At 38.5% G+C, this 19774-nt stretch overlaps 1 protein-coding gene across 1 annotated transcript in view; it reads right to left on the bottom strand.

Moving 5' to 3' along the window:
- The window catches only part of LOC126475355 (proton-coupled folate transporter-like), a 311104-nt gene that overhangs the window by 255224 nt on the left and 36106 nt on the right, over window positions 1–19774 (bottom strand). The window contains exon 2 of the mRNA XM_050103168.1: window positions 8906–9053. Coding sequence (XP_049959125.1) covers window positions 8906–9053 — 148 coding nt within the window. The remainder of the gene's footprint in view (window positions 1–8905; window positions 9054–19774) is intronic.

The raw sequence follows: 19774 nt of genomic DNA, 5'->3' as shown, positions 1-19774 counted from the left end.
ATCAACTCAGCCCAATCAGTCTCTTCTTTGCTAATTTTCAGGGCCATAGCGGGATCTTGAGTTTCCCCAACCTGTTGTATACTTTCCATACTTTTATATGCCTTAGCTCTTGTAAGCATTTAAAACTAACTTTAAATATGATAATTACATAATAACAGTTCACTCAACAGTATCTTGTACCACTTTGTACTAAAGTAGAATTCTCATTGCGTAGGTGAGCAGATGTGGAGGCAGGTCAGCACCGGTAAACAGCAGCTGGTGCCGGCGGCATCAGATGTATGTTGGTTTCCACGTCTGCCTCCCCGCGATGTATGTGATCCGAAACCTTCTTTACTATTTGTATTGTTGAGAGTTTTCAATTCTTCAATGTTTTTCCATTTAAATTTCACTCTATTGGATACTTGAATATATTCCAATATCTCAGAGTAATTCCCTTGTCTTATTATGTTTGGTTACTATGGCAACACATAACAACTTCCTCTCCCGTTTTTGATTTAAAGTTCATGTTTGCTTGGTCCTTTCACACAGGTCGCCATGTTCTAACGTTCCGACGACTTAAAGTGTGAGTGTGGATCTGGGTTATATCGGTTTATTCACCCAAACCATCTTCCACTTAGTCCATTAAATTGCACACCTTCCACTTCTTTACGAGGTGACTTACATGGAATACTTACTCTTCTTTACTGAACAGCCGGCAGCTGGAAACCCTCTTGACTTCTTCTCCATCGAATAACGCTAGGTACACAAATTTTTATACTCTTTCTACTTAGGAAATAAGTAGACATGCAAACTTTACTTTTCATCAACTAATGCCGTATTTGTCCTCCATACACAATAAAAATTTCACTTTCCACATGAGTATGTAACTTCCTGCAAGTCTCTCGTATAGCTGGACGTTAGAAACAATTTGAGTTACAGTTAAAAGAAAGTTGGCTTGGATACCATGACCTTTCTTAACATGAATCATAAAATGAGTCTTGCCTCTAACAAGGTTGCGTCAAGAGTCTACAAGAGTACTTTTTCAACTCTTCTTGTTTTAATAACAATAGTCAATGACACAACAAGCACAGAGCTGCATACAAACTCCATGGTTCTTCCTTACACACTCACTAAAACATCTATGGATTGCCCGACAAGTACTTGTCAGTGCCGACCAAACACCACATCTAATTTCTTCCCCCAACTGATTTTAAACCTGTGCTCACAAACAAGTGACGTGCAGTAGGTAGGATTCTACCATCCCACACTCGTATCCAGAATATCAGGTGTTTGAGATGATAGAAGGCTGAATGGTTCTAGAATTTACACAGAAATTTTCGAATCACTACAGCTGGCATATAAATTTGTTCTACTGAGTTGGATGTTGGCTCCACATCTACCTTAGTTATGATAAAACTTCCTCTATGTTGTTCATAATAACTTACCTGCATTCCTATTTTCTTAGTCATTATTAGATCTACTCACATAGTACCTCTATTTGATTTTGTGTTTGTAACCTTGAATTCACCTGTTGTGAAGTGCTGATCTTACTGCCAACACACTACACTAATTCCCGATTTCCACTACGGCTAACTTCCAATCATCCATTTACCTTTTTTTTTAATATTACCTATCAAATTAAGGGATCTAATATTACATGCTCCAATCCATAAAATGCTAGTTTTGTTTCTTCTGGTGACATCACCCTTCTGATTAGTCCTCACTCTGAAATTCAAATGGGAGACTATTTTACCTCTGGGATGTTTAGTGTTCAATATAAATTATCATTGCATGTCAAAAAAATTGTCACTAATTGTATGAATCAAATACTTTGTGACTGGGTTTTTCTTAACTTGAAGAGTAATTTAACAATCAACCTTGCTAAAAATAATGCTGAACTTGCAGTAATGGACTTTCTTATGAGCAGAACACATTTCATTATCAGGAAAGATTGTAGGAAATAAGATTCTTTGATTAAATCAGGTTCCCTGTAAGTGACGTATTTTTCTTGAATGCTGCTATGAAGAAGGGGACATGTGATGTCAAATATATTAAGTAGAAAACAATGTTTAGTGATAGGATCAATAATGAGGCCAGTAATTTGGATTGACATATGTAGTGAATGAAAATAGCAATACCACTCTTTCCTTTCTCTTCATTAAATTCTTCCTTACTGCAAAGTCCTCAGCTCTTGTCATCAAGGAGAAATGTTTCGAATTCTGTCCAGTAACACAAAAGAGTCTAGAAAGCATTCACCTTTACTGAAGTGTGAGGTGAATGGGTAAAAGTGCAGTGGTACCCATCATATCACAAGCTGAATATGCTATCATCACTGGTAGGTAGCAATTTGTCAAATGTGGTGCTGTAAAACTGATAGCACTGTTTCTGTTTCCAATTCACAGTATAAAATACACATAGGAACAGCTTTGCTAGTAGAACCTACTACTGCCAGCTATTACAGCCAGGAGTTGCAGGTTGGATTATTTCCATACGATGGACTGCTACACTCACTATACAGATCATGCCTCCAAGGAATGATACAGGGTGTTACAAAAAGGTACGGCCAAACTTTCAGGAAACATTCCTCACACACAAAAAAAGAAAATATGTTATGTGGACATGTGTCCGGAAATGCTTACTTTCCATGTTAGAGCTCATTTTATTACTTCTCTTCAAATCACATTAATCATGGAATGGAAACACACAGCAACAGAACGTACCAGCATGACTTCAAACACTTTGTTACAGGAAATGTTCAAAATGTTCTCCGTTAGCGAGGATACATGCATCCACCCTCCGTCACACGGAATCCCTGATGCGCTGATGCAGCCCTGGAGAATGGCATATTGTATCACAGTCGTCCACAATACGAGCACGAAGAGTCTCTATATTTGGTACCGGGGTTGCGTAGACAAGAGCTTTCAAATGCCCCCATAAATGAAAGTCAAGAGGGTTGAGGTCAGGAGAGCGTGGAGGCCATGGAATTGGTCCGCCTCTACCAATCCATCGGTCACCGAATCTGTTGTTGAGAAGCGTATGAACACTTCGACTGAAATGTGCAGGAGCTCCATCGTGCACGAACCACATGTTGTGTCGTTCTTGTAAAGGAACATGTTCTAGCAGCACAGGTAGAGTATCCCGTATGAAATCATGATAACGTGCTCCATTGAGCGTAGGTGGAAGAACATGGGGCCCAATCAAGACATCACCAACAATGCCTACCCAAACGTTCACACAAAATCTGTGTTGATGACGTGATTGCACAATTGCGTGCGGATTCTCGTCAGCCCACACATGTTGATTGTGAAAATTTACAATTTGATCATGTTGGAATGAAGCCTCATCCGTAAAGAGAACATTTGCACTGAAATGGGGATTGACACATTGCTGGATGAACCATTCGCAGAAGTGTACCTGTGGAGGCCAATCAGCTGCTGATACTGCCTGCACACGCTGTAAATGGTATGGCAACAACTGGTTCTCCCGCAGCACTCTCCATACAGTGACATGGTCAACGTTACCTTGTACAGCAGCAACTTCTCTGACCCTGACATTAGGGTTATTGTTAACTGCACGAAGAATTGCCTCGTCCATTGCAGGTGTCCCGTCGTTCTAGGTCTTACCCAGTTGCGAGTCATAGGCTGGAATGTTCCGTGCTCCCTAGGATGCCAATCAATTGCTTCAAATGTCTTCCTGTCAAGACACCTTTGTTCTGGAAATCTGTCTCGATACAAACGTGCTGTGCCACGGCTATTGCCCCGTGCTAATCCATACATCAAATGGGCATCTGCCAACTCCGCATTTGTAAACATTGCACTGACTACAAAACCACGTTCGTGATGAACACTAACCTGTTGATGCTACGTACTGATGTGCTTGATGCTAGTACCGTAGAGCAATGAGTCGCATGTCAACACAAGCACCGAAGTCAACATTACCTTCCTTCAATAGGGCCAACTGGCGGTGAATCGAGGAAGTACAGTACATACTGATGAAACTAAAATGAGCTCTAACATGGAAATTAAGCATTTCCGGACACATGTCCACATAACATCTTTTCTTTATTTGTGTGTGAGGAATGTTTCCTGAAAGTTTGGCCGTACCTTTTTGTAACACCCTGTATAACCATCCCTCAGTCCCGAGACACTTTGGGACTCAGTGGTCCTGTAACTTCATAATTTGATGCTGACTCTGGAAATGTACAAATCACTGTCCTATTTACTTCCACACAGCAAGTCACTTCTGAGCTCAAGAAAGTAAATAGCTTTGTAGCCTTAAATTTACATTATACTTCTGGTCTAGGAGCACCATTAAAAATGGTAATAGATTTTTTATTTCTGTCCAGGGGACAACCCTGCAGTCAAGGTAATATTTATCCAGTCCACTGAGTGTGCAATTATTCTGGGGTAATCTTTGTCAGACAATAAAACAATAGTACAAACACATGACTCAACTGCGACCCATTTTCTAATATTCTTCTCCTTCATTTGCCGATACTTATCTTTCCTTACGCTGTTCTCTCTACATCACTATCACTTGGTAATGAGTACACCAAATAGCCACTAATGCTGCTGCTGTTGTTAACATATTGTTGTGAAGTATTTCCAGGTGATGCTGTTTACTACTGGTGGAAGATTGCACAATCAGATTTCATTTCCTGCTTTGTGTCTGGAGACATTCTGACTTCCCTGTAATTGTACATGTATACTATAACCCAAATGACAAATTGTGTAGCTTGGGATGCAGATAACACAGCACTGGACAATTTCCTCACGAGAAACAGATGGAACTACTTTCCACACTTCAGCTCCCTTGCATACCTCAGTTAACCACTACTTCTGGAAGAAAGGATATCACAGAAAAATGGTTTAGTCATAGCATATTTGTTGTTTCTCAAATGAATCATTCACTCTGCATCTAAGTGAAAGATTTGTCCTACTGTATATAATCTTGTACAGTTTGTATTTTTCTTCTCTTAAGAGAATGAATTTAAAAGGAACAGGAGCTAAGATTTCCTGCAGCACTACAAAAAGTGCACTGTTGTGCTTCCAGGAACATTCTTTCTTTGGTTATGCTATACATTTGTATGTACAGTCATCCTCAAACCATTGGCATCTTGGGTTTAAATCACAATGGTTATCTGAGTAGCACATATTGCCAGAGATAAAACAAATAATAGTACACGTGTTACCTTCACTTCATAAAATAGGATACAATATTTATTTAGCATCAATTTGTTTTTCTTCACAGAAGACTGAACAGGACTTAATTCAGACTGGGTGCTTACATTTAGTATGCAATTTTCCTGATTCACATGTGAAAAGCCACAGTACCCACAAGTTGCTTAGCTTCCACTGTCCACTGTGATACTGCTGAGCTTATTGCATTTTTTACACTGTATTGACCTGCAATATATACAGTACCTTCCAGTGACTAATCAAGTGTAGTACATAGTTTGTCCAGGCATACCTCCAAATGTTTGAACAAGCCTGATACAGCTGAGATGTGACAAACTGTATGCAGGTTTGCAGAGAGCTGTTGATGTAGATACCCCAAAGACTGCAACTGAAAACTTCACCTCCACATTGATGTGAAGAGGACTTTCATGGAAGACGGTGAGACTTGTTTAGTTATCCAGTTAGTAACAGTTTGAGTCAAACATTGATGCAATACATGGTGATAATATGGAGCAAGTCACTTTTAAGCTATTTAACATAATTTTTATTTGAATACAGCTGCATGCTGACCATTTATAGATGACTGTATATGATGATAAAATTGTTTAGCTCACATGTAATGAGTCAGTTAACAGACTATTACAAAAATTTGTTTTTAAAATGGCTGAATGCTAGCAAAAAAAGTTTAGCCAAATAATGCAAGTAAGTATCAAGTCTTTCACAACACACAAATACATGTTTTTAAGCACAGTTAATAAAGTTGTACAGAAGATAAGTCTTTAGCTTTCTTTCAAATTTAACTTTGCTCTGGTACCAAAGCTTTCTAGTATTAAGAAAGTTATTGACGCTTTTAACAGTGGCTTTACTCATTAAATTTACAGGCTAAAGTCAACTTTAATTAAAGTCTTTTTCTTTCTCATACATGATACAGAGGAAAAGCAAAGGTAACAGCTCAATATAATACAATGTTCAAAGATTGTGTCTAACAAAGGCTGTTGTGGCATATACAGAGTTAATAGTGTTAAGATGCTTTAACACTAGCCAGCTGTTAGCTCTGTTTGCCTGGTGTCACCATGCCTGTATCCAGTCAGTACTTACAGAGCCCTCTCAAATATTTCAATGGAAAATCCAAAATGACAGCACTGCCCTTTTGAAATACCAAATACAAATTTGTATGGAGCCACAGGTACCTCTAAATTGTAAACTTAATGAAAGAGAAAGGATAATACAGACATAAGGACAAAATCTGGAGTAAAAATAAATTTATGACATCTCAAAGGCGTCATACTTAATGCATTAAAAATCGTAAATTTCTGATCAGTAACTGCTAACAACAAATTACAAACAGAAAATTTGAATAGACTGCACAGTCCTACAGAGGATTAACAGGAAATCTTCTAACTGTCACTAGAGGTGATGCTGAAAATGAATCTTATTCAGTATTGAAAAATGTATGTACATCTGCATTTGATTTACTGTTGCAAACATATACTAAGCTGTTCAAAGAAATTTTGCACGATGCTCATTACTTGCAGCGCCTGTGTTTTTTTGACCACAACCTCTTTCTTGATATTCTTTTGTCCACAGTAAATTGCTATACACAGCTGTCAGTTCATGGAGGTACAAAGAAACTTTTGCTCTCAGCACAGTTCAGCAGAATGCACCTTGTCCACAATGTGAACTGGATAATGTCATTTGTGTTCATTCTTCACTCTGTTAACTTATCTCAACTGGTCATTTCAAGCTTAGGCCATCTGCCCATTGTCACTTAGGAAGAAGAATTGTCAAGCACAGAAAGCTGCCTTCCAAATTGGCATATACCACAGTGACATCAGTCAAGCATTCAGCCACTATTGGGGAGGACACACTGAAGATCTGCCTCATAGTGGTTGCCTGTGTTTAACGCCAAGGACTGAAGACTGCTACCTACAAATTATAACTCATAGATACCCTGAGGAAAGTGCAACTGAACTTACACTGCCTTCTTGGATGCAACTGGGATGGCTGCCCTGATACAGACAATATGCCGTCTTCTCCTTCATACATTTAATTTGGTTTCTACGTAGCAATTACAAACAACACTGGTGTTTGAAGAATGTGTGCAAGCAAAGAATAAAATTTACAGCATTATTCCATTTTTTGGGGAATTGCCTTCCTCTGCAGACATTCTGTAAATAAATTTGCAAGTTCCTTTTGTATTAGTCTGTCATCTGCTTTAATAGTTTCTACATACCTCCAATGGCTATATACACCACAAATGGCATCATTTATGGAATATCATTATTTTCATTGTCAACTATTCGTATTTATAGTTCTCTTTAACTATACAAAATTTTAAAGACGTCTTTGAATGTATCTATAATTTTCATTCTGTTGTTAATTATTGTATTGTCTACTGCCTACTAATAGGTGAAATGTGGTACCTTATTAACATAAGCTTCAGTTTCATTTTGTACCCATACTCTTATTACTGTTTTCAATTGTCCACAGCTCAAGATCTAGTGGTTGTCACTGCTGCCTCTAGATCACAGTATGCCACCTTCGATTCCCTGGCAGGTTGTAGATTTTCTTCACTTAGGAACTGGGAATCAGTGTAGTCCTTCTGTCCGCATCTAGTGTATACCGCATGGTCAAATGTGTCATCATTTTCCAAAGTGTTTGCATCATGTAACTGAGGCAGAATCTGGGAATCAGCCCAATATTTACCTAAGTGGATGTGGAAAACAGCTGGCATACCAGCTTCCATCATTAATTCACGAGATGGATTCAATCCAAGCCAGCGCACTTCCCCTATGCTCCAGAAGCAACCATTTTATCACTTTCAGCTGTCTGGGTGAGTTCTAAGAACACTTCAATTCCTAAAGTTATTTAGGGACATAACATTTGTACGATTTCTTTGTTGTTTGATACGTCAATTTAATTTTAAGTGCCATTCAGTACTCAAACGCTATTTTTTAGTTCTGTAAAAAGCAACCAGATTAAAACAATAATCGTGTATCAGATGAGATGAATCATATAGTAAAAGATAATGGCACCTTTTCACTTCAAAAACAAAGTGAAAGTAATGAATTCAACTATTCTGAGAGTCATGTTGGGGGTAAGTTGAATGACTGATAAAGGGAGTGATAGTGAAACATTAATTACTGGCACATGAGATTTTTTGATAAATTAGAGTTCAGACTCATTGTCATGAATGACACTAGAGAAATAACACTAATTCGACTGAAAAAGGATTGACAATCATAGCACTTTCTGAACTGATTTATAGTAAATGTTAAGTAAGATGGCCCAAAGTTGTTTTGAATGCTGTTCCTCATGAATGAGTCCATTGTCTCAACCACAGCTTAGTTCTTACATCTAAATAAATGGCTATCACAGATTGTATATCTTTACAATGTGATATGACTCAAATGAAATTGAAGAAAACAATTTATTGCCAGTGGATAAATGATAAGCATTAGGAAACGGTGAAGGATTGAGGAGAAAGATGGAGAATGGTAACAAAAGACATTATCATATCCTAAGATAAATTTTTCAACTTTTTAGTGGATTACATACTGTGGCCAATTTTTGTGACAGTAAAAACTTGTATGCCAGACCGGGACCAAGAGCTAACAAATGAAAATTGAAACTCTGACTCAGATCATGAGGCATCAACAAATAGTGCAACTGGTGAATTGCTGCCCCAAATGGCGAGAATCCAAGTTATGGCATGGTATGACATTCCAATTTGACACCAATTTACATACCTTGGTGATGCAAGGCTTCATTTGAGCCCTGAATGAGATTCCTTTCTGATCCAGTTTCATCTGACCCTGTATCAGCAGCATTTGTGCAGTCCAAGAGCCTGCGTTGTGACAGTACTGGGTGCTCCCCTCCAATACTTCTCTCAGCAATCTATATTATAAATTAATGATAACATTAGTACTTCTTTCAGCAATCCATATCACACATGAACGATTACACAAATAGTGATGTGATGCATAAAGACAACCAAATGATTTCTTCTCATTCATTTATTATGTTCCATAGGTGCCAATGTAAAGGAGAAACTTCATAACAGTGGAACAAGTCAAGCTACACACTAAGGCAACAAAGTGACCATCAGATATCAATTCTGCAGGGTTTATTAGCAACTGTTACTCAATATTTTCACAGCTACTTTATCTACATTTATTCAAAATGTTGAGATTCTACATTGTTATGTATCTGTGGATCTGATTATTCATGACATAAATTTTACTGAAAAATCAGCAAGCAAATTAACTGTTTAGACACAAATCAGTTTTTTATATTGTATCTGAATAAGTGTGTCAAACAGATACAAACCTGAGTTTTTTAAGTGACTCATACGTTTCGAAATATGCAACTGGTTACTTAATTTGTAAGTATCAAACAGTATCCATAATTTTTGTAAATTTTACCATTTGTACATTATACCCTTGTTTGAGTTATGGACTTTTCCTAGCCTACCTAGTACCCATGTTATACTATATGTCTTGACCATACGAGCATAGCCATAGATAATATAATAATAACAGCAGTAGACATCACAAATCTATTTACAGCAATTGATAAATAGTTCATCCATTTGTGAGAGAAACACTGAAGAGTAAGGATGTCAAGACATATATCAACACTCCCTGCTGTGAGGCAATATAAGTATTAACACTGATGGTTATGAATGGGGAAAAAGCAAATATGCTTAGCTAATGATGCAGGTTTCCTTGCAAAGTCACTGCAACAGCGGCCACCTGATAAGTAAATAATTCTGTTCATTCACACTCACTGTTTGAACACTGGTGGGGTATGTGTGTCAGTATTAATATGATATCGAACAGGGAGTTCTACCTGGTGGTAGTATTTTAAACCCTCTATTTAATGACATCAAAGAAACATTATCCATGGATGAATGGCATCAACTATGTGAAATGTCAATGCAGACTGCGGCCTTGTTCGATGGAACTGTTCTCCCCTGTAGGGGACTTCCCTGGTACAGTTAAAATATTTACTAGCAGAGAGTGCATAAATCTACAGGAGCAAACTTTTAAGAGTTTAATGATGGCAGCTACACAATACAGCATGAGTAAGAGAGTAAGAGTGTTGATAGAGATGTCATTCATATGTCTACCAATACTATGAGGCATCATGGAGTAATCTGCTGGAGTTAGCTCAACAAACTCACCATCCATCAGAAGAAACCATAGCTCAGCTCTACAACACATCAATGGAAACAGAAGTGTATCATTCTACATTACCAGATGTGGACACAGAACTACAATCTTTTTATTTAGATACCTAGCTATAAGTAAGAGTTTATAAATTCTCTGCATCCCAAATTAAACGAACAATTACTACAATGGTTGAGTGGATAAAACAACCTTAGCACAAAGGTCTTGTAGTTAGTGACTGGTCCTGCAGAAATGATGCTGGAAACCAGAAGAACAAGACAAATGGATCATTACCTCCTGATAATAAATGTGCCTTGATTATTGGGCCTTCAGTTTGCAGGAAAACTAATATTGTTCTAACACTGTTAACATATCCTGAGGGAGTCCACTTTGAGCATGTATATATATTTTTAAAACCCTATTTGAGACAAAAAATCAGCTACTGCAGGAGATTTTGCATGACACTGAGGGAGCGAGACATAAGAATGGTGCATATCAGACATCTCTGGAGATTATGAGAGAAGCACTAACTTACACTTATGGATTGTGGGGGAGTATTTCACTTAGTTTCTAATACCACTGTATGCTATTGGTAGAGAATGGTGGTTCTTTTTTTTCCCCCTGAAAAGGATATAGCTCCAATGGGGCAGGGGGTTGCAGTTTATATAGAAGAAATGTATAGAACTGACAGCTTCAAGAGGGAGACTCTTCGCACTCTGGAGATGCGTAAGGTATGAGAAAGTATACCTTACGGCAAGGAACTCTGTTTTTATAGATAGTGACTCGGATAGCCATTGCTGTCAGGACAACTACAGTCAATTTGGGTAACTTTTTAGCATTTAGCATTTTATTGAAAATACTGAACACAAAAATTGTAACATTTTACATCCATTGTTACTGAGTTCTTGGGAAAGTGAAAATGTGTGTTAACTGTGCCCTATTAGAGTAAAATTTCAATTTTAATGCTGGTATAAAGTTACACTGTCATTTAGGATAAGTTTAAATCAGTCTTAAAAAATAAAGAATTGTTCCTATATCTCATGCTCGGAGTAAATTTAGATCACGCCAAAAGGAAATCATGTGTTAATAAGAAATGAAAATAAACAGTGTTAGTTCAGTGTTGCAGGTTTACTTTGAAATATCAAGATATATGTATCAATCTGACATTGTTCAACATAAATCACTGTCACCAGAGGCTCTCTTCACTGCCAATGCACTATTAAAGGATAATCACGAGCCTGGGAGCTTGTATGAAATTGGAAAGATAACTGAAATATTAAACAGAAATCACAGGAATAATAAAACTGTTACTTTTAGAACAAAATAATGCAAATAGGTGGAACAGCAGCCACTTGAAAAAAAAAGTGATAAACGGCACAAAGATACCCTGACTGGTAAAGAGCTATCCTGATTCACTGTGTGGTGTCACCGCCAGACACCACACTTGCTAGGTGGTAGCTTTAAATCGGCCACGGTCCATTAGTACATGTCGGACCCGCGTGTCGCCACTGTGTGATCGCATACCGAGCGCCACCAAAAGGCAGGTCTCGAGATACGGAATAGCACTCGCCCCAGTTGTACGGACGACGTAGCTAGCGACTATACTGACAAAGCCTCGCTCCTTTGCCAAGCCGATAGTTAGAATAGCCTTCAGCAAAGTCAATGGCTACGACCTAGTAAGGTGCCATTAGTAACATTGCATGTATCTAAGGAGTCTCACTTATATCGTCAATAGCGATGTACCAAGGTTTGTGGTCTGTGATGATGGTAAAGTGACGACCATACAAGAAATCATGAAACTTTGTAACACCAAAGACGAGAGCCAAAGCTTCTTTCTCTATCTGCGAGTAATTTCTTTGCGCAGACGAGAGCAATTTGGACGCAAAGGCAATAGGGCGATCATGCGACCCATCGCTGTGCACAAGCACAGCACCGATCCCGAAATCCGATGCATCTACCATCAACAAAAGGGGTTTCTGGGGATCGAATGGCGTAAGGCAAGTATTTGAAAGCAACGCCGATTTCAACTGGCGAAAGGCGCGTTCGCATTCCGTCATCCAGACGAACGGAACACCTGTACGGCGTAAGCGATGGAGCGGAGCTGAAATGGAAGAGGCATTGCGCACATTCACTCACAATTAAATTAGAGCAATACGAACGCGAAATCCTCTTTTAAGCCTCGTCGCCAAATGCGTGAGCATAGTGCGTGCCTTTCGGCTTCCTCTCATTGTGTCTAGACTGTCTTGTCTAGACACAACACACTGTATCAATTTATTCATAATAAGGTGCAAAGAAGCATAAATACTTACCAAGTTCTCTCCTTTGTAAGCCATGTTCTGAGGCAACAGTGCCCTTCTCTAAAATGATGTCTAGATTTCATGTACCCCTTCTGAACTAAACAGTTGTGTAGGAATTTGAGTTTTGTACTCTAGTGCAATGTGTTTTCTAGGAGAACATCTGCTTGATTATGTACGTCTGGGAGGGTTTGTATTTCTCTACATGGTGGCTACAGTGAGTACTGTTTATGTAAGTTTTGTATTGCTGTATGTCCCCAGACTTCCAGTCTGCTTAGTGAATATCAGATATATTAATATAGTGTTACTATTTTGCATATGTAGGTCTAAAAGGAAAAGGAAAAAAAAAGCAGCAGCGAGTTTTCTCACGCCCTTAAACAAGATGATATACATTTAGAGATGGTTAGCTCATAACGCACTCGCAATCTATTGAAATTTCTTGCAAACTAATTGTCAGATTCTTGCAACACACCAGATGTTTGAACCAATAATTCCTTAGTGGTTAATTGTAATAACTGACCCAGAACTTTTGATGAAGATATCATTATCATTTTATGCAATACAGATGATTACCCCAATTGGCAATACATTACATGGATTCACTTAAGACAAATATAAAGCTGGCCGGCCGGTGTGGCCGAGCGGTTCTACGTGCTTCAGTCTGGAACCACAATAGATGGACAATAGATGGAATTGGAAGGAGGGGGGAAATTATACTGTATTGCAGCGGACAAAATCAGGTTCATTTGCCTTCGATAAATCGTATTACACATTCAAGTCTATGAGAGGAATAATACCGATTCAGATCAATTGTCTAAATGACTGAAACATTACTTCACATCTTGACATTGCATCCACTGCTTTACAGTAATTGTTAGTGTTATGTCGGAATGCGAGAATAGCTGATGAAGCTTTGTGAAGATGTCAAGTACAATTTTTCTGTAAATGACGATTGTCTAACTGCATACCATCAAAAAAGGTTGCAATAATTGCCATTTTTGTAATTTGGACTATAACGGTAAGTAAAAATGTAATACACACCAAAATTAACCAAACTCAAACTGAAATCATTACATTTGTTTGACAACTGCTATACTTCACATCATTTTTTTAAAAGTGTATAATGTGTGTACATGGGTGTCCTGTGACTAAAAAAGAATTACTAGTAGCAAAGACCAGAGCAAAAGACTATCGTAAAAATTATCAGTATGTTATCAAATTTTTTGGTGTCAACGGAATCATCCCAGAAAATTTCCCTATGGGAACTTTAAGACTGCTACTGCCATCACTGATTTTCCAGCAGGTATTCATGGAATGATTCTGATTCATCTGGTTTCATCAATATAATACACTGTTGAACTATCTCCTTCTCTTCATCATTCATCTTTATAAGGGATGTGGTTCGTGCTGTACGTATGTCACTTCTGTCAATTAAGAACTATCTTCTTAACATATTTGAAACAAATGTCTTTATTCTTCGCATTGACAAAGCGCTGCCTTTGAGGCCAATTTGCTTATGCATTATTATAACTAGTTTTTGTGATATCGGGTATACCCTAATTATGTACATATTTCAAACACAGTGTGCTTTAGAATATTGTTCTCAAAACTATCTGTTTATGTTACAGGTTTCTAGCGATTTCAATGCTTTCAAGGCGACATGAAAACAAATTTTTCTGAGGTTCCTACAATTCTGACACTTTCATTTACTATTCTCTGTACAGTTCTCTTGCTGATACATGCTTCTGCAGTTCGTTCTTGGGTCTTCAATATGTCTAAAATAGCAGTTTTGCTTTCAGGTTCACATTTTAAAAAGTTGTCAGTGCAGTACATAAACGTCCTTGCCTGCTTGTGAAGCATCTCATGATCAACCTGCAGTTCCAGTTAAGTGCCGGGTAGAGGGTTCATCAAGCCACCTTCAAGCTATTTCTCTACCGTTCCATTCACGAACAGCACACAGGAAAAACTAACACTGAAATCTTTCCATGCGAGCTCTGATTTCTATTATTTTATTATGATGATCTTCCTCCATATGTAGGTGGGTGCCCACAAACTATTTTCACACTCTGAGGAGAAAGTTGGAGATTGATATTTCGTAAGAAGGGCCTGCCGCAATGAAAAATTAGTTTTTTTCAATGGTTGGGCCCCCAATTCGCGTATCATACCCGTGGCACTCTCTCCCCTATTTCACGATAATACAAAATGAGCTGCCCTTCTTTTGAACTTTGTCGATGTCCTCCGTCCATACTATCTGATGCGGATCCCACACTGGACAGTAATGCTCCAGAAAAGGGTGGACGAGCATAGTGTAAGTAGTCTATTTAGTAGACCTGTAGCATTTTCTAAGTGTTCTGCTGATAAATCGCAGTCTTTGGTTTGCATTCCCCACAACATTATCTATGAGATCATTCGAATTTAAGTTATTCATATTTGTGATCTCTAAGTATTTAGTTGAATTTACACCTTTAGATTAGTGTGTTTTATCCTGTAAGCGATATTTAGCGGATTCCTTAAAGTACTCAATGAATGACTTCAGGCATTTCATTATTTACACTCAATTGCCACTTTTTGCATCAAACAGATACCTTGTCTAAATTGTTTTGCAGTTTAATTTGATCATCAGATGGCTTTATAAGATGGCAAATCACAGCATCATTTGATCATCAGATGTCTTTATAAGATTGTAAATCACAGCATCATCTGCAAACGATCTACGAGGGCTGCTCAGATTGTCTCCTAAATTGTTTATGTACATCAGGAATAGCAGAGGGTCTTTACCACTTTCATGGGGAACCCCAGATATCACTTCCATTTTACTCGATGATTTTCTGTCAATTTGCCACATACTGTAACCTTTCTGACAGGAAATCACAAAGCCAGTTCTGCAACTGAGAAGATACTCCATAGGCACACAATTTGATTAGCAGTCACTTGTGAGGAACTTCACGTTTATTGCCGTCACCTGATACACTTTCTTGGAAAATGCACTAAAATGTTGACAGATAAACATTGACAGCCGTACTGCAACAAGAAAGTAACATCGACATCTGAATGAATAATTTGGTCGCTCTGTGAATGAAACCACATTTTTGTCATATATGGCAACAACGTAGCGGATGAAAGAAATTCTCACAGTTTAGTTTGTAACTCTTGGCTAGTCGCTCAGAGAGAGAATGAATCTTATTGGCTGCTAGCAGTTAATGGAGGGGGATGCGCATAACGGCTGAAAATTGGGCCGCCTTCCTACATGAAGCGAACTATACAGTGTGTAAACTTTTACATAGCAGACCTCTCCCTAGTCCTAAATCGGTAGAAGTCGGTAAACGTCGGGAGGCTTCAGTAGGCACGCAGTTTCGACTGCTGCCAACATTACGTAGCTCACTGTGTTGTACAATGTAGCCATTGTCGTCTGCTTCGTTATCGTTTTGCGCTGTACTGTTCTGCGTGTTTTTATTGTGCAGTTGTGCTAAACATTATCAAAATGAGTGAAGAGGCAGTTGCTGGCCCATCTCGGGAGTCGCCAACAACCCCTACCGGTAGGCCTACGGTTAGAAGGAAATCAGTATTACGTAGCGATGCTCGCAAAATTATATTGCGTGTGATTGAATGCTGCGAAAGGGAAAGGGTGCAGAAAAAAATGCTTCACCCCATTTACAAATATTCAGTGAGAACTGCTACATACACAGGACAAAGCATGCATAGCATTGGGAGATTCAAACAGTTTTCCAAGAATCATCTTGGCGTATCACCACAAACGCCTGGCAAGAAAAAGTGAGTTTCCATTTCCGATATTTTGTTCGCGATCACTTTGAAGGAGCCCCCTATTTCGTCCGAATTACCTTATATTTCATTTTCCTTGCCACCGTATTGCTTTGTATGGAAACACCATTGGTTACTGTATTATTTCAAAACACATTCATATTACAGTACATTTCCAAATTCAAAAAAATACATGCGGTGCAGAAGGCATTTTCTTATAAATCTTTCTCTCTCTTTTAACTTAGGAAAAGAAGTGGAGGAATCGAAGGAATGATCGATGATTTCAACCAGCGTGTCATTCGCGACACGATAGCGGAATTTTATTGAGTGCGGAAGATTGTGCCGAGCCTGTGAACACTGCTTCCACTTTTGCACGACAAAATAGGCTGGAAGTGGAGTATTGTCTCGCTGAGAAAAGTACTTTTGTCTATGGGATTCATATAGCGTAAGGTGGAAAACAAGAGGAATGTGTTGTTAGAACGTCCAGACATTGTGTACTGGTGATCTCGTTTCATTGTTGACATGAAGAACTTCAGGGAAGCAGGCAGAGAAATATTTTATCTCGATGAATCGTGGATCGATAATAACTTAACGTTTAATAAATGTTGGCAGAGGAAGGGTGACTTGCGTGAAGAGTGTGTCATTGGTGTCACTGCATGGGGGAGCTCATCGAGAAGACTGATAGTTGCTAGTGTCGGATCCAAGAATGGGTTTGTCAAGGAAGGGCAACTTATGTTCTAGGCAAAGTCGACAAAGGGTGATTATCACGGTCAGATGAATTCGGCAAACTTTGAGAAGTGGTTCGGAGAGAAGGACCTGCCAAATCTCCCGCTCAATTCAATAATAGTTATGGATAATGCTCCTTACCATAATGGGCAAACAGAGAGAACTCCAATGAAGTTTGACACGAAAGTGCAAATGCTGGAGTGGCTGCAACACAGAAATATCCCCTGTGATGAGAGTATGAGGAAGGACGAGCTGTATGCATAAGTATGAGCTAATAAGCCAGCTGAGAAGTCTTTTGCTGTAAACCTGTTGGCTGAACACCAGGTCGTTCGCTCACCACCTTACAACTGCGACTTAAACACAATAGAATTAGCATGGGTGAAGATAAAAAGGCATGTTAGGGAGCACAACATATCAGGGGACTTATGCCAGGTTACCTCTGGAATTTCCTTTCACAAGTATCACCTGATCGTCAGCACTGCTACGACCACATCATTTTCCTGAAGTTTCGGTAATAACGGATCGAGTAGCAGCTGTCAGGCAGAAACATACATACATTCATTTTTATATACATAGATTTTAATGTACATGAGGATTTCAGTTTCGTTTACGAGCAACATTTAAAGCGAGATTTACTTCCAAGCCTTTCGTCTGCTTGCGTGTAAGCATGACGCGCAATTTGTAGTGCCAGCACTGCAACTGGTAGGCATTTAGGATTTTAAAGCTAAAATACGCAAAAAGAAGTGTTAACGTCGAAGTACCGTAGGCTGTTTTAGATGCTATAAAATTAACAGTTACGAGTTTAATTAGTCATGAAATGCATAAGTAAAAGTTTATTCGCTACTAGAAACTCTGGGAAAGAATAGGTTTTAACCTAAAGATCCGCAGTCTACTGATCACTTATTTCACAGTCTGGTTTTTCTTCAAGTCAATGGGCTGAGGCTCATCTGAAATACACTCCTGGAATAATAACTGTAATAATACTAAAAATACAACACATTGTCAAGATTCTGTGTAAGACCCGGTGCTAGGCCAAATCAGTGAGTTGTTAGTGGTTATTTGAAAGTGGTTATCAGCTGTAGATGTTGAAAGTTAAAGAACTACAATAAATTAAGAATTATAACAAATTCTGATTGTGAGAAATTTATTTAAGAGGCAGCACTCCTACCACCCAAAAATATTGGATAATCCAAACACATTGCCCTAATGTATCTGCCGTGAACAATATTTAATAGCCTATTTCAATCAATTCATCAGATTAGTAAGCATCAATACATCAGTGATTCATTTTCTGCTCCAAAACTTTTTCTTGTCTCTTGCAAGAAACTCAAAGTAATTAAAGAGTACAACGCTATCCGTAAGCTGAAATTTAGAATTAATTGTAAGCAGGAACATTTAGATATATACCGGATTACTACACTCAAGGGCTTTGCAATTACATACATTGGCTTGGCATTGAATCTGTAAGACATACTGGTGAACTATCTTGTTCTGTTTTGGGATCTTGCGAATTTTAACTTGGCATAGGTATGTTACAAATTATTTAACTTGTTATTCCATGACTCTGTTGAATAATTCGGTGTATTTGTCAACATCAGTGTCGAATAATTTAGTTAGGTAGTGGCAACATCATACCTATAACAACTGTTCTGCAACATCCCCAGTTGTGGAAGTTGTCGTCATTGTTGTTGTTGTTGTATTCAGTTCTTTAAAAGGCCCGCACATAGAAATAAATTTTCGCGCCGTCTCTGAATGACAACGATATCGTAGAGGTGTGTGATTGTATCTATGCTTGACAGAAAATTGAAGAACAAAAATAGCAATTATTTTTTCACCCCTCACTTGTCTTCTTTTACCGACTTCAGTCGGTCTTCTGAGTTGGTGTGAGAAAGATATGTTATCGAGTCTCAGTATTTTGTTAAGTAAAAGTTCTACTGTGCGGAAGTCGCAAGTTCTCGTTCTACTATCGAGTTACGCCCTAATTTCCCCCTCCCGATGCGAGAACTTTCATTTTTAAATGGGCGCATTCGGAGACGAAGTTATTTACAAAAAGAGAATAGCCGCCACAGCCACGCCGGCATTGTTGTACATCATTGAGAAGAAAAGGTAATTACCAAGCCGTACACCAAAACTACTAGATTAACATTTATCTAATGTTTTAGGACACACTGGTGCCTGCGTGCGTTTCTGGGCAGACAATTTCTGGTGCAGCTTACCGATAATTACTGCACACATCTCTCCGCCCAACCATTATATATGGCGACCTACAGAAGAACGTCGTCATGGGGAGAGAGCATGTTTGTAATAACTTAAAACAACTACATAATTTTGTAAATCTTCTGTAATACTAATTGTTCTTTCTCAGTTTCATGAATGGGATACTATGTTATCGCCCCGAGGAAGGAAATCACTAATGTGCAAAAGATTAAACTTAATCTATTGGAGATTTTATTCTGGAAGGAGCGAGAAAGCCAACGAAAAGGTAGGAAAATTCACGATCCATTGCGTGCATGACTGCACTTAGTAGCGTCCCTGCAAATAGTGATCGTAGTACATCTCCTAATCCAATTCCCAAACTGAATCATTCTCATAAAATAAGCAGACATTTGGACATAAAATTAATTTCAAGGAGAGAAACGTATGCACACCATCGCATTACGCCAACAAT

This window comes from Schistocerca serialis, chromosome 4, assembly GCF_023864345.2.
Source record: "Schistocerca serialis cubense isolate TAMUIC-IGC-003099 chromosome 4, iqSchSeri2.2, whole genome shotgun sequence".
NCBI lineage: Eukaryota > Metazoa > Arthropoda > Insecta > Orthoptera > Acrididae > Schistocerca > Schistocerca serialis.
Note: the sequence above shows the minus strand (reverse complement) of the source record. Positions and strands in the feature narration are given on the sequence as shown.